This window comes from Mercenaria mercenaria, chromosome 5 (genome assembly GCF_021730395.1).
Source record: "Mercenaria mercenaria strain notata chromosome 5, MADL_Memer_1, whole genome shotgun sequence".
NCBI lineage: Eukaryota > Metazoa > Mollusca > Bivalvia > Venerida > Veneridae > Mercenaria > Mercenaria mercenaria.
The window spans coordinates 79,154,254-79,169,650 of record NC_069365.1 but is presented as its reverse complement, the minus strand read 5'-3'; the positions used below and the strand labels follow the sequence as shown (position 1 = coordinate 79,169,650).

The following is a 15,397-nucleotide window of genomic DNA, read 5'->3' as shown; positions in this document are numbered from 1 at the left end:
GGGGCAGAGCCTCTTTTCACCCTAGGGTAATAATTTGAATAATTTTCGTAGAGAACCACCAGGTAATGCAACACACCAAATTTCAAAAGCCTAGGCCTTGCAGTTTCAGACAAGAAGGTTTTTAAAGTTTTCTCCTATATAAGTCTATGTAAAACTTGGGACCCCCGATGCAGGGCCTCTTTTCACCCTAGGGGCACAATTTGAACAAACTTTATAGAGGACCACAAGGCAATGCTACCTACAAAATATCAAAGGCCTAGGTCTTGTAGTTTCAGACAAGAAGATTTTTGAAGTTTTTTCCTATATATGTCTATGTAAAACTTGAGGCCCCCGGGCCGGGGCCTCTTTCGACCCCAGGGTAATAATTTGAACAATTTTGGTAGAGGACCACAAGGCAATGCTACATACCAAATATCAAAGGTCTAGGTCTTGTGGTTTTAGACAAGAAGATTTTTTTAGTTTTTTCCTATATAAGTCTATGTAAAACTTGTGACCCCTGGGACGGGGCCTCTTTTCTTCCAAGGGACACAATTTGAATAAACTTGATAGAGGACCATAAGATGATGTCACATGCCAAATATCATGGTTCTATGTCTTGCGGTTTTGGACAAGAAGATTTTTAAAGTTTTTCCTTTCGGTTGCCATGGCAGCCAGAGTTCTGCATGGAATTAAATTCTTTGAACAGTTTTGAAAGGGGACCATCCAAGGATTTGGTGTAATTCTGCCCAGTGGTTTTTAAGAAGAAGATTTTTTTAGGAAATGTTGACGGACACACGACGGACGACGGAGACGGACACCGAGTGGTCACAAAAGCTCACCATGAGCCTTTGGCTCAGGTGATCTAAAAACAAGAAAGTAGGGCCAAAAATAGCAAATTTTGGCCCTTTAAGGGGCCATAACTCTAGAACCCATAACGAGATCTGGCCAATTTTCAACAGGAACCGAGGTATTATGCCAATACAAGTTGTGTGCAAGTTTGATAAAAGTTGATTGCAAAATGTGGTCTTTATTGTGTTCACAAGGCAAAAATAGCAAATTTTGGCCCTTTAAGGGGCCATAATTCTGGAACCCATGATGAGATCTGGCCAGTTTTAGAAAATGTTGACGGACACATGACACACGACAGACATTGAGCGGTCACAAAAGCTCACCATGAGCCTTCGGCTCAGGTGAGCTAAAAACAAGAAAGTAGGGCCAAAAATAGCATATTTTGGCCCTTTAAGGAGCCATAACTCTGGAACCCATGACGGGATCTGGCGAGTTTTCGAAAGGAACCGAGATATTATGCCAATACAAATTGTGTGCAAGTCTGATTAAAGTTGATTGCAAAATGTGGTCTCTATCGTGTTCACAAGCCAAAACTAGCAAATTTTGGCCCTTTAAGGGGCCATAACTCTGGAACCCATGATGGGATCTGGCCAGTTTTTGAAAGGAACCGAGATATTATGCCAATACAAGTTGTGTGCAAGTTTTATTAAAATTGATTGCAAAATGTGGTCTCTATTGTGTTCACAAGAAATTGTGGACAGACGACGGACAAATGCTCTCAAGAAAAAAGTCTACAATACACTTGACTTCAAATGGATTTTATTGATTATCATGCAAATAATAATAAATAAATTATCCTAGAAAGACCCTAGTATTGTGCAATTTCAACATATGATGTACAACAATTCAAGTAAATTTGTTTATTATACTACTGTAAATTTTAATAAATAGTAACACAACTGAACAGCTCAGAATCACCTTACCCATGCATATAACCAGGTATTGGCATGTTAAATGCTATGCCAATAAACAGATGTATGTGCATAATAAAATTTAGATATATAACAAACGATTTATTAAATGGTAAAGACATGCCTGAAGTATTTAGACTTTAGAGGGTGTGTTTCTCAGCTTATTTTTATGTTTCCTCCAAAAGACTGTAAATGTTTTTTTTAGTTGGAGAACAAGATGGTCCAATTCAGGATGCTTCCATGGTTCTTTAGCATCCACCCATACACAAGATCTTATCCCACTTGGTAGTAATTTAAGTTGGGCGGACTTGGATCTCGAACACACGACCACTACGTGTTGTTCCATAGTCTGTTACCACTGGACCACTTGATTTGCTAGAGTTGTAAATGGCACTCCTAAATGTATACTGGCACTTGCGCATATTTTGGGCAAGGCCCATATGCCAATATAGGTTTAATAAGATTAAAAATCACTTCAGGCATGCAATTACCATCTAATCAATCTAAAAAATAATAATAACTAATTGTAGGTGTATACAGAATTCATATAAGGAAATGACTCCTTTTTTTTTTGTTTTTCCCTCACACAAATTGGAGAAAATTGGGTGTACACGTGTTAATTTAGAAACACTTCATAAAACTTTTACAAAGACTTTCACGCTTTATTGCGACATTTTGATTAAATTAGACATTAATGTAATAAAAGCATCTTATCACTGACTTCGAAAATTCTGAAAAAAGTGCCATTTTGTTATGTAAATCCTATATACCCTTTTCATTTTTTCATTCAATCACATGACTTTGTGTAATTCATGTTTAAATTATACTATGTCCAAATTTCATATTAAAACTAGAAAATATGCCCAAATTGCATGAATGCTCCTACAAGTTATTAGAATATGCACAAGTACATGAAAAGTTTTAGAACAGGCAAGAAATATCTCCTCTAAGTGTGACTTTGACATCTGAACAGTTCAGATGTCTGGATTTTGCACATGACACATCTTGATTATGGTGGTTAACTGCGCCAAGTATTTTCAAAATTTAGCAATGCACAACTAAGTTATCCGCAGGACAGGAAAAATGAAGTAAAATGTTTAACCTCTAAGTGTACAGTATCATCTAGTAATGGTATATGTTTGTTCCAAGTTACATGAATATCCATCCATTCATACAAAAGTTATAGTCTTAAAATCTTAAACCTCTATGGGCCACCTTGACCTTTTAGCTAGGAGTCTATGTCTTGCCCTCCATACATTATCTAGTTATGGTGAATGTTTCGCCTTGTTAATTGAATATCCATCCATTTATACAAAAGATATACACTGGACAAGACATATGACGCAAAACCTTTGACCTCTATGTGTGACCTTGACTGTGACACTATATGCCCCACTTCATTTTTAATGGCAGGGACATAAAAAATAGATAATTATGCAAATATGAAATAAACATGTTTGTGTTTATAAACACTATTTATGCCAACTTAAAAACAGTACACATTTAATAAATGTATAACTAAACACAATATGAATTTTTACTACAGTACTATTGAAAAACCTGGCATTTTTTAAAACAAATCAATGGCTGTCACAACAAGGTAAACAATACAAGTTAACAGGTAGTTTACATATTTAGCCAAAATAAATACATTTGATGAGAATTTTCTAGATTTAAAATTGATATATAATGATAAAATATTTAAGTGAAACTTTTTAAAGGTGGTTAATCAGATTTTTGTCAAGTTAACAGATTTGTTCAAAACATTTGATCACTTACACTTACATGTACTTATGTTTGCTTAGCCCTTAATGAAAGTTAGATTATCACTGGATGTTGTTGTTTTTTTTAACTGATTTTCCTCTCTTGGTCGCCCAACTAGGATATATATTACATTATACTAGATTTATATAACGCCCGTTTCATGATAAACACATTTAAATACATAGCACAAAGGCAGCCATACAGGATGGTAAATTCATCCTCTACTAGAATAGACATATTGTGATCTGACCAGAGGGATATAATGAGAGAAAGCCCCTAGAACATAGAGACAGAGAGAAATCCATTAGATACAGCCTTTCCCAGCTAACTAAGCATAGCTCTTTGAGAACAGACGGTCTTGTTTTTTTAAAAAAGCAATACTCAATTTTTTAACAATATCATATTAATGGGGAGTAAATGCAAAATTTTATAAAATTCATTAAAAGAAACGTTTGTTACATGACTCTAAGACTATGTAATGGGTCTTGTTTTTGTTCCTTAAATAAATCCCTAACAGAATATACCAAAAGTGAAAAATACCATAACTTTTTTCTTAAAAAATGATTGACCACCTTTAAAATTGTTACCCTGTTTATACTTTAATTGTCATAAAGAAGTGTTAGAAAATAAATACAACATATCACATATTTCAATATCAGAATTTTTTGTTGATTTGCCAGGTAAAATACACACCTTACCAGGCTATATATAACAACTTCTCTTGAGGTAAATAAATTAGGTATATTCAGCACTTAATACAACCTTTAGTGCAATACTATAAAGACACTGCATGATATTTTCCCATATATGAAAACAGTAAAATCCTTACTGTGAAATCATTAATATTCATGGGAGACAGAATTTTATGGTTGAGTGAATCCACAAAATTAAATTCAATGTAATTGAGTGAAAACGCAACATTAAATTCCAACAAAAAAGCAAAATTCCTATTAATTTTTTCATGTAAAATCTATGAATTCATATCCCGATGAAATAGCCGTTTTGGTCTAAATCAAGAAATTTTATGTCCGCAAAATTAAATCATTATGCTACTAACTGGACTTGCAAGTGCATGTGGTCTTAATAAACTGAAAATGAAAACATGCTATAATTGGCAAGTTTATTTCTTAGAAAGTCTGATGTAGCACTCTGAAACCCCTGAATATGGATTTTATTTGACATTCAAGGTGAAGTCTGATGTAATGTGCTGAGAAACCTTTAGGAAATGTCCTTTTTATGCAGAATATACTGACAGTTCAAATGTTTCCTTCAAGAAATTTTGTACATTGGTTGTGTTTCAATTCCTGTGAAATACGCAACCCCCAAAAAGGTGACATTTTCTCTATAATATACTATATGATGCATATCTGATACTATCTGTGACATATTCTGCTCCTGTTACATGTACAAATGTACATTTCAGAGACACTTCTTTCATAAGATGTCAATTTTCATCCATTCTCAACATTTGGCACTTTCTGGAGTTGGTACAAAAAAGTACATACATAAAAGGATCACATATATGGCAACAAGAGCTGAACCTGAAAACAGAGAAGTTTAAAAAATGTGAAAAATTTATACCTTGAGATAAAAGCAAAGTGATTTTGTAATGCAATAAAACAATATAACTTTAACACTTACCCAGCTAAATTTCTATAATGAACTTATCCATCTTTCAATTTGGACAGTACCATTAACTGTTGAAAGGGGTGCTTACCAAAGAAACTGACTGAATGGCAAACAGTGCAGATCTTGATCAGACTGCACAGATCTGCAGGCTGATCATGATCTACACTGGTCGCAATGGCAGAATCAATCGTGTCCTGCATGATAAGGATTAAAACAATAAAAGGGTGAAGGAAAACTTTATCAAAATACATTTGTCTTCTCCTAACATTTTATATCAGTGACCTTCACAAATCTTTTACATAATCAAAGAACATTTGTCAGTATAACTGATTTCCATTACACAATTGAAACATTGTTGAAACAAGAGGGCCAAGATGGCCCTAGGTCGCTCACCTAAGAAACACTCCATAACAGTGTAAAACATGTTTGACCTAGTGATTTCATGGAAACAAATATTCTGACCAATTTTCATTACGATTGGACCAAAAAATTGGTCTCTTGCGATAAAACAAGAATTTTCTTAGATATGACCTAGTTTTTGACCCTAGATGACCCATGTTCAAACTCGACCTAGATTTTATCAAGGCAATCATTCTGACCAAAATTCATGAAGATCAACTGAAAAATACAGCCTCTATCACATACAGAAGTTTTTTCTTTGATTTGACCAAGTGACCTAGTTTTTGACCTCAGATGACCCATATTCAAATTCGACCTAGTTTTCATCAAGGCAATCACTCTGACCAAATTTCATGAAGATCAATTGAAAAATACATCCTCTATTGCATACGCAATGTTTTTCTTCGATTTGACCTAGTGACCTAGTTTTTGTACCCAGATGACCCATTTTCGAAATCAGCCTAGATTTTATCAAGGTAATCATTTTGGCTAAATTTCATGAAGATCAGTTGAAAAATACAGCCTCTATTGCATACACAAGGTTTTTCTTTGATTTGACCTAGTGACCTAGTTTTTGAAACCAGATGACCCATTTTCGAACTTGGTCTAAATTTCATCAAGGCAATCATTCTGACCAAAATTCATGAAGATCAATTGAAAAATACAGCCTCTATCGCATACACTAGGTTTTTTCGTGATATGACCTAGTGACCTAGTTTTTGACCCCAGATGACCCATTTTCGAATTCGGCCTAGATTTCATCAAGGTAATCATTCTGACCAAAATTCATGAAGATCAATTGAAAAATACCGCCTCTATCGCATACACAAGGTTTTTGTTTGATTTGACCTAGTGACCTAGTTTTTGACCCAAGATGACCCATTTTCGAACTCGGCCTAGATTTCATCAAGGCAATCATTCTGACCAAAATTCATGAAGATCAATTGAAAAATACAGCCTCTATCGCATACACAAGGTTTTTCTTTGATTTGACCTAGTGACCTAGTTTTTGACCTGAGATGACCCATTTTCGAACTCGGCCTAGATTTCATCAAGGCAATCATTCTGACCAAAATTCATGAAGATCAATTGAAAAATACAGCCTCTATCGTATACACAAGGTTTTTCTTTGATTTGACCTAGTGACCTAGTTTTTGAACCCAGATGACCCATTTTCGAACTTGGCCTAGATTTCATCAAGGTTATCATTCTGACCAATATTCATGAAGAGCTCAGGTGAGCTAAAAATACAGCCTCTATCGCATACACAAGGTTTTTCTTTGATTTGACCTAGTGACCTAGTTTTTGACCCAAGATGACCCATTTTCGAACTTGGCCTAGATTTCATCAAGGTTATCATTCTGACCAATATTCATGAAGATTAATTGAAAAATACAGCCTCTATCGCATACACAAGCTAAATGTTGACAGACGCCGGACGACGGACAACGGACGCCGGACATCGAGCGATCAGAAAAACTCACCTGAGCATTGCTCAGGTGAGCTAAAAAGTGCAACAAACAAAATAAATCCTATTGTAAGATTAACCAATTTCAGAGATTTAAAAAAGTTTGCAAACTACCAATTCCAGATGTTACATGAGCGTAAATATTCGCGATTCGCCGAGAACTGAAGTGGCAAAGCTAAGTTTGTTTATCTTTACTTCAATATAATGATGTGTCTAGGTAAATGTGGAAATTTATGCTGGCTGATATTTTTGTGAATTTCTTAAATTCTCGGCCATTTTCAGGTCGCAAACATTTCTACAGTAGATATATTGATAAACTAAAATTAGATTGTAAACAGTACACATACCTTGGAAGTAGTCACTTTTGCCGTCTTGGAAGATATAGTTGATTACAATCACAGAGAATATCACAGCCCACAGATGTACATCATTGAATACAAGAATGAAATTCAGTGGCTGAAAAGTAGGAACACCATTCATCAGTTGTTAGAAGAATTTTCATTGGCTGAAATTGGCTGCTATTTTGTAAGAAGACTGTTAGATAATAATGATCAACATTGCTGATTCATTGAGTCACTACTGCATAGATGAACAATGATAAACAAATTTTATACATGTATTAATATATTTATGATAAAATGACCAGTTTTGACCATAGAACCCATCCCCACACCTAATCCCCCACCCAAAAAAAAAAATATCCAACACCTACACTTCCTTCAGTTAGATCAAACTGAATTTTGTTTAGTTATATCGGATAATTCATATGTGTAATAGTATTAAGATATAACTGTTGTGACAATCAAATGTACATTTCTGTTTAACCTTTACCCTGCTATATTTCTAAAATGGACTGATCCATCATTCAAATTGGGCAGTACCACTTATTACTCAAAGGGGTGTTCACTGAAAATTTACTGACTGAATAGCGAACAGTGCAGACCATGATCAGTCTGCACAGATGTGTATGTTGATCTTGGTCTGCACTGGTCGCAAAGGCAAAATCACTTGCCGCCAGCAGGCTAAAGGTTAAGGTCCTTAGTTATAAGTGTGACATGTGGTAAGTTAGAATATCAAAACTGATGCCTTCCTATTTTTCTGCTGGAGTAGGGGTCTCAAAACTGGAGGTTTTTTATTTACAAAAATTAAGCATGTATCTATACCCAATTTCTTTTTCATGCATATCAAAACAAGAGCTCGTAGAACACGAAATGCCCCCCCCCCCCCCCCCCCCCCCCGCGCCCTTGATGCATTCAGTAATTGCACAAGGAACAGAAATTATTTGGTCAGTGTACACAAAAGTTATACTGTTCTGGGTCAATGTGACCTTGACCTTTGACCTATTGACCTAAAAATAAACAGGGGTCATCTGCTGGTCATGATGAACCTCCCTAACAACTTTCATGATCCTAGGCCCAAGCGTTCTTCAGTTATCATCCTGAAAATGTTCAACTATTCGGGGTCACAGTGACCTTGACCTTAGACCTACTGACCTCAAAATCAATAGGGGTCATCTGCTGATCATAACCAACCTCCCTATCAACTTTCATGATCCTAGGCCCAAGCGTTCTCAAGTTATCGTCCAGAAATGGTTTAACTGTTCCGGGTCACTGTGACCTTGACCTTTAACCTACAGACCTCAAAATAAATAGGGTCATCTGTTGGTCATGACCAACCTCCATATCAACTTTCATGATCCTAGGCCCAAGCATTCTCGAGTTATCATCCAGAAACCATTTAACTGTTCCGGGTCACTGTGACCTTGACCTTTGACCAACTGACCTCAAAATCAATAGGGGTCATCTGCTGGTCATGACCAACTGCCTATCAACTGTCATGATCCTAGGCCAAAGCGTTCTTGAGTTATCATCTGGAAACTGTTTAACTGTTCTGGATCACTGTGACCTTGACCTTTGACCTACTGACCTCAAAATCAATAGGGGTCATCTGCTGGTCATGACCAACCTCCTTATCAACTTTCATGATCCTAAGCCCAAGCGTTCTTGAGTTATCATCCGGAAACCATTTAACTGTTCCGGGTCACTGTGACCTTGACATTTAGGGGTCATCTGCTGGTCATGACCAACCTCCCTATCAACTTTCATGATCCTGGGCCTAAGCGTTCTTGAGTTATCATCCAGAAACTGTTTAACTGTTCTGGGTCACTGTGACCTTGACCTTTGACCTACTAACCTCAAAATCAATAGGGGTCATCTGCTGGTCATGACCAACCTCCCTATCAACTTTCATGATCCTAGGCCCAAGCATTCTTGAGTTATCATCCGGAAACGGATTGGTCTACGGACGGACCGACCGACATCTGCAAAACAATATACCCTTCCTTCTTTGAAGGGGGGCATAAAAATGTTTTGACAACTTTATCCAATATCTTTTGTCTGTGTCCTCTAAAATGCATTTCATTTTAAAGAATTAAAAAAAAGTTCATGTACAATGTACTTACATATATAAGATTGATGAGTATTAAAGCTGGAACTTGAATCAAGCACACCTGTATGGCTGTATTAGTGCCTATTTCAATTCTGAAATACAGTTACAAATCTAGTTGGTTCATACATGTGATAAGTTCAGAATCCCAAAACTGGAGGTTTGCTAATTTTCAGCTGGGGTTGGTGTCTCAAAACTGGATTAAATTAAGCACGTGGACGCACAATTTAGGGACAAAATTTTATGTTATTTTTTATTCTATTTTTAAATATATACACTTCAAAATACAAGAAGGATAAAATATAGTATTTTAAAAACTTTTAACAAGTAGCACATTATTTATATCTCTCATAATATGACATATCAGTATTCACACATCAATATCACTTTTCTGTTTATGTAAGTTAATAACTGATGCCATGTACTTAGATGTCTTGGGTTAAGGACCTGATGGAGAGCATAGTCGTGACCCCAGTGTTGGGTTTAGGACCTGATGGAGAGCATGGTCGTGACCCCAGTGTTTGTTTAGGACCTGATGGAGAGCATGGACACTAAGGCATTTTAAAAGCAATGATATCAAGACAGTTTTTGCTCTATCTTTATCCAAAAAAAACTGAAAATAATTGCTACAACTCAATGTTTCATCTTTTTCACAAGTCAACTGTTGGTTATTTTTAGCAATAATTTCTTGGCTCCTTAATGACAAAAAAAAAAATAGTTTGATGACCAATCAGGTACTAGAAATTTGTGACTGGTCTCCAAACACAGTTATAACTTAGGACATTGGCTTCAGTTCATGGAAATATGTGAAAATTTGAAACAACAGTTTCAGATATCCATTTACTAAACATTGAATCATTTGCTAAACACTGAATCATTTACTAAACATTGAATCATTTACTAGAAATTAAACATAGAATCATTTACTAAACACTGAACTTTGAATCATTCACTAAACATTGAACTATTAACTAAACACTGAACCATTCGCATTAAACCACTTTCTGAACATTGAATCATTTACTAAACACTGAATCATTTACTAAACTTTGAATGCAAAAATTAAAGGACTATTGTGTAGAGCATAGATAAAAACTTTATTCAGAGTGTAGTAAATTTACTTAACTTCATAAATTTGAATGTAAACAGTGCACAAAAATATAGAAGAATATATTACTATGCAGCCTGGTGTTTGATATGGCACAAAGAACACAGAAGGAAAGATAAGAAGTAAGGCTGCATATTCTACACTGTTTTTTGTTTTAAAAATCCATACAAATCACAGTTATCAGGATAGTTAGTAATATATTTTCAGTTAAGCCAGTTCAATGTATGAATAACAGAACAAAGTTGGCAAAAAGTGGAAATGCATTCAAAATGATTTTATATTGTACTGTTACTGTTACAGTAGTAACATAATTACTGAGGTTCCATTTCAATTTCCGTAAAATTTCAAAAATGTACAGAAACCCAATTCAGGACTGAATTATAATATATATGAGCACTTACAATATGGATGTCAATAAAAAGGTATTTTTGAAATACACTAACCATCCTAGAGTTAATGTACAGTACATCAATCAGGTTTCAATGATTTAAAATTGAGTTTTGCGACCAGTCTGAGAATGCTGCCCTGCCATTGGTCAACCAGTCTGAGAATGCTGCCCTGTCATTGGTCAACTAGTCTGAGAATGCTGCCCTGCCATTGGTCAACCAGTCTGAGAATGCTGACCTGCCATTGGTCAACATTAAGTTTGAGCTCAGAATCAACCAATCAGATGCTGGAGATCAGACACTGGCCCCTAAACTCAGTTTCATTACTGTAGACCCAGTTTTTATATTTTTAAATCAGAATACTGTAAAATCATTTAATTTCGAGGGCATGAAATTCCGTGGTTTTGGTCAACACGGCAATTTTGTGGTGGTATAAATTCGTGGATTTCAACTTTTGAACATAAAGTGAATGGAAATTGTACTGGTTCGTTGGGATTAAATTTAGTCAATTGACTCAGCCACGAAATCCACGAAAATTAGTCCCCCACGAATATTAATGATTTCACAGTATACAAACTTGCTGTTAAAAATTTTAAAATTTCTTGTGAGTTATTCAATTCTATACACTTACTTTTTACAATATTTCAAATGCCTCAAAATAGAAAGTCCTCAACTTACCCCAAGTTAACGTTATTTTGCAGGGAAAACTGTATTCCATTGATAATCTCAGGTAACTCCGGAATCATGGCAATCATTGTAACACCAATAAAATACTGAAATAGTGAATATAAATTTCCTTTTAAACAAAGAAGGTTGATATTGTGAAAAATTACTGTTTTTAAGTCAAAATTATTAAGTCATAGTGTCAAATGTCATAGCAGCATCTTAGAAAAGAACATCATGCAAAACAGGTAAATACTTCCTGGCTGTTTGCCAAAGATGTAGATAATAATCCTTGAAATCGGGTTAGAATAATATGTCTCAGTGATTTTCTCCTAAATAAAACCATTCTTTGTTGTTCAGATGCGTATAATCATATCACACTGGCTGCTCTCTCATGATAAAATACCTTCACATCTGAACTACAGAGTGGATACATGTATTTGTTTGTTTCAGTGTAAGATCACAATATATTTCACCAAAGAGCTATAAAAAATAAATAGATTGGCAACTTGAAAGGCTTATAGAGCAAATCTCGCCAACCTCCCGTGACAAAAAAACGAGATCTCGTTTACCGGAAGTGGCGCTTTCTCCACGCGCCATTTTGTATGCGAAAGCAATTATTCATCGGTAAAATAATTATCACCGTATGACCACGCTTTTTTCGATGGCAAAAAAAACGTGTACTTCCGTGTCTTAAGACCATTTCAAATTAAACTAATTTTGTTTTAGAAGCTAACATGTATTTTAAATGTAGTTTTAAACGTACAAATTGTAACTCCATGCTCTCTGATGTTTGTTTTTAGTAAGATAACGCCGAATCACGCTCTGACACGAGCTCACGCGAGATTACAGCCAGTTGCCATTCTGTGTATTTTATACTTCTTTGATTTCACCAAATGAACACCATATGCAATATTTTCAGGAGTGAAAATTTAAATTATGGTGTTCATAAGTGAAATATACTTTGATCTTACATGCAAAACAAACAAATTTTCTTTTTATTTTATTAATTCTAATGGTTTACCAGTAATCAAATTATACCCATTCCATCTGCACAACGTCATGTGCACTGTGTCATGTCACAATATTATATCTACTGTCAAATACTTATATGAAGTTTTAATATTTCTTTCATATATTTTTATAGTGGAGCGTATATATCTTTACGTCCGTGGAGGTATTTATATACATCCATATCTTTATTGAAATATATTAAGCAAAGAACTTCCGACTATTTATAATTCAAATTATTCTGCATTCAAGAGTAGTTCCGTACCAATGAACAACAAAAAATGTTATTTTCACTGTTTGAAACAGGGAAAATATCAATGTTATTTCACTGATATATTCCAGTATTTCAAGGAAAAGCATAAACGAAAATGATTTTATTTAGTGACAAATCACTGTTTGGGATATATAATTTCTAAATTTACAGAATGATTGGTAACAGCAAACATATTCTTATGCAATGAAATTTCCTATATGATTTTAAAAGATACAGTGTATTTCCCTTGACATTCTCAAAATGTTCTCCTGCACATACCTCACCATCTGATACATGTGGGATATGTCTGTTTTTACCATTGTGGCATTTGCTTTCAGGTAAGAAACTGTATCTTGAACCAAATGGTATCCAATTACTTGAACAACCATTATATTAACAGTTTGGCCCCTAACTCGAACACAGTCCCTATCTTATTGCCAAAGGCCATCCTGTTTAATAAATACCCTTCAGCAGTTTCTCCTAATTATGAAGACAAAGTACTTCTAAACAAATTTACCGTAAAATCATAAATGTTCACTCTAAAATCCGACTTCAGGGTCGTCGCCGGCTTCGAAAAACTGGTCCGGCCACGGGACGTCATAGTGCCGAAGGCAAGAGAGGGGGTAGAGCAAGGAGGAATATCCCCCCTCTCTTAAGGGGGCTTTGGGGGTATCGCCTAAGTAAATTTTAATATTTGGGAAGCCAGTAAGTGCGTTTTTCTTGCATCATGAAAGCATTGTCGGTTAAAATTTTCAGTCGATTTCATAATATTTTTCAAGGATAACTATTCAAAATTTGCCCAATTTTAGCAGATTGCTATAATTATTGATGTATTTCAGAGTGTCAGCCAAGACATAGAAAACAACTATTTCGCTCATCAGGCGGTGGCATCAAAGCAATAAGTTAAGCTTACAGTTTCAGAATTTAGAGTAGATAGAAACAAAGTTTCCAATTTTTTTATAGTTGAGATGTATGTCGGCATTTTGTTTGATTTAAAGCAATTATCTAAGATTAGTCCTAATAATCAGAAGAAATTAGCTTTCGGTTATTTTTGTTTTATTATGCCGCAAAAAACACAATTGTTTCCAATTTTTTTACACATATGGCATGTTTTTTTATTTAAAAATTATTATAGATTATAAAAGGAATCGTCCTTTAAATCATACCGGATTAAAGATCCATCAGATAATCGTTTAGTCCAGTCAAGCAGGGTCAATACGTTTGACACAAAGTTGTTTTCACACCCGCGGGCAATCATGACAGATACTGCTCGTTGTGGATAATTACAGTAAGAAGGCAATATTTCAGCACTTTTAATCAAAGTAAAAGATGAAATTAAATGCAAAAAAACTGGTACGGCCGATTACAGTAAGAAGGCAATATTTTGGCACTTTTAATCAAAGCAAAAAATGAAATTAAATGCGAAAAAACTGGTACGGCCACTTACGGCCGATATTATGCTTGGCCAAAAAAGTTGTCTGCGACGTCCTTGCACTTGTTTGATGTTTCAAAAATGAAATCCAAATGTTAACCCTTATCATGCTGGACACGACTGATTCTGCCTTTGCAACCAGTGTACATCATGATCAGCCTGAACATCCATGCAGTCTGATCATGATCTGCTCTGTTCGCCATTCAGTCAGTATCTTCTTTTTTTAACAAGCACCCCTTTTAACAGTTAATGATACTGTCCAAATTGAAAGATGGACAAGTTCATTATAGAAATTTAGCCGGGTAAGGGTTAAATGCTAACCTCTGAAACTCCGGAAGATTCCAGTAGTTCTTGTATGTTTTCTGCTATCAGATCTGCACACAACGCTATCAGTGTAGCACAGCATAACAATATGAAACAACTTTTGATTCTTGACCACTGTGGGGCACCATGATCTGTGACAATGCAAACAATGGCCACCTTTAGTTCTACAACACTATTTACAGGTATGTTCATAAAACATGGTCTTGTCTGTATATTAACTAGGCATTTTTTTGTCACAAATGTGTTTTATTCAACAAGAGGACCATGATGGTCCTGAATCGCTCACCTCTTCCCACATGACCCAGTTTTGAGTATGACGTCGTTTTTTCTATTATTTGACATAGTGACCTAGTTTTTGAGCTCATGTGACCCAGTTTTGAACTTGACCTAGATATTATCAAGATAAAAATTCTGACCAATTTTCATGAAGATCCATTGAAAAATATGGTCTCTAGAGAGGTCACAAGGTTTTTCTATTATTTGACCTATTGACCTAGTTTTCGAAGGTACGTGACCCTGTTTTGAACTTTACCTAGATATCATCAAGGTGAACATTCTCACTAATTTTCATGAAGATCTCATGAAAAATATGGCCTCTAGAGAGGTCACAAGGTTTTTCTATTTTTATACCTACTGGCCTAGTTTTTGACCGCACGTGACCCAGTTTCGAAACTGACCTAGATATCATCAAGGTGAACATTCAGATCAATTTTCATGAAGATCCATTGAAAAATATGGCCTCTAGAGAAGTCAAAAGATTTTAATAATTTTAGACC

At 35.2% G+C, this 15,397-nt stretch overlaps 1 protein-coding gene across 2 annotated transcripts in view; it reads right to left on the bottom strand.

Moving 5' to 3' along the window:
- Positions 1 to 1,570: 1,570 nt before the first annotated feature.
- The window catches only part of LOC123557719 (uncharacterized), a 48,265-nt gene continuing 34,438 nt past the window's right edge, over positions 1,571 to 15,397 (bottom strand). For both annotated transcript variants that reach the window (XM_045349360.2, XM_045349361.2), the window contains exons 17-21: positions 14,619 to 14,752; positions 11,617 to 11,711; positions 9,461 to 9,539; positions 7,347 to 7,455; positions 1,571 to 5,044 (exon numbers count right to left, since the gene is read on the bottom strand). In XM_045349360.2, the coding sequence (XP_045205295.2) occupies positions 4,965 to 5,044; positions 7,347 to 7,455; positions 9,461 to 9,539; positions 11,617 to 11,711; positions 14,619 to 14,752 (497 nt within the window). In that variant the 3' untranslated portion in view covers positions 1,571 to 4,964. The remainder of the gene's footprint in view (positions 5,045 to 7,346; positions 7,456 to 9,460; positions 9,540 to 11,616; positions 11,712 to 14,618; positions 14,753 to 15,397) is intronic.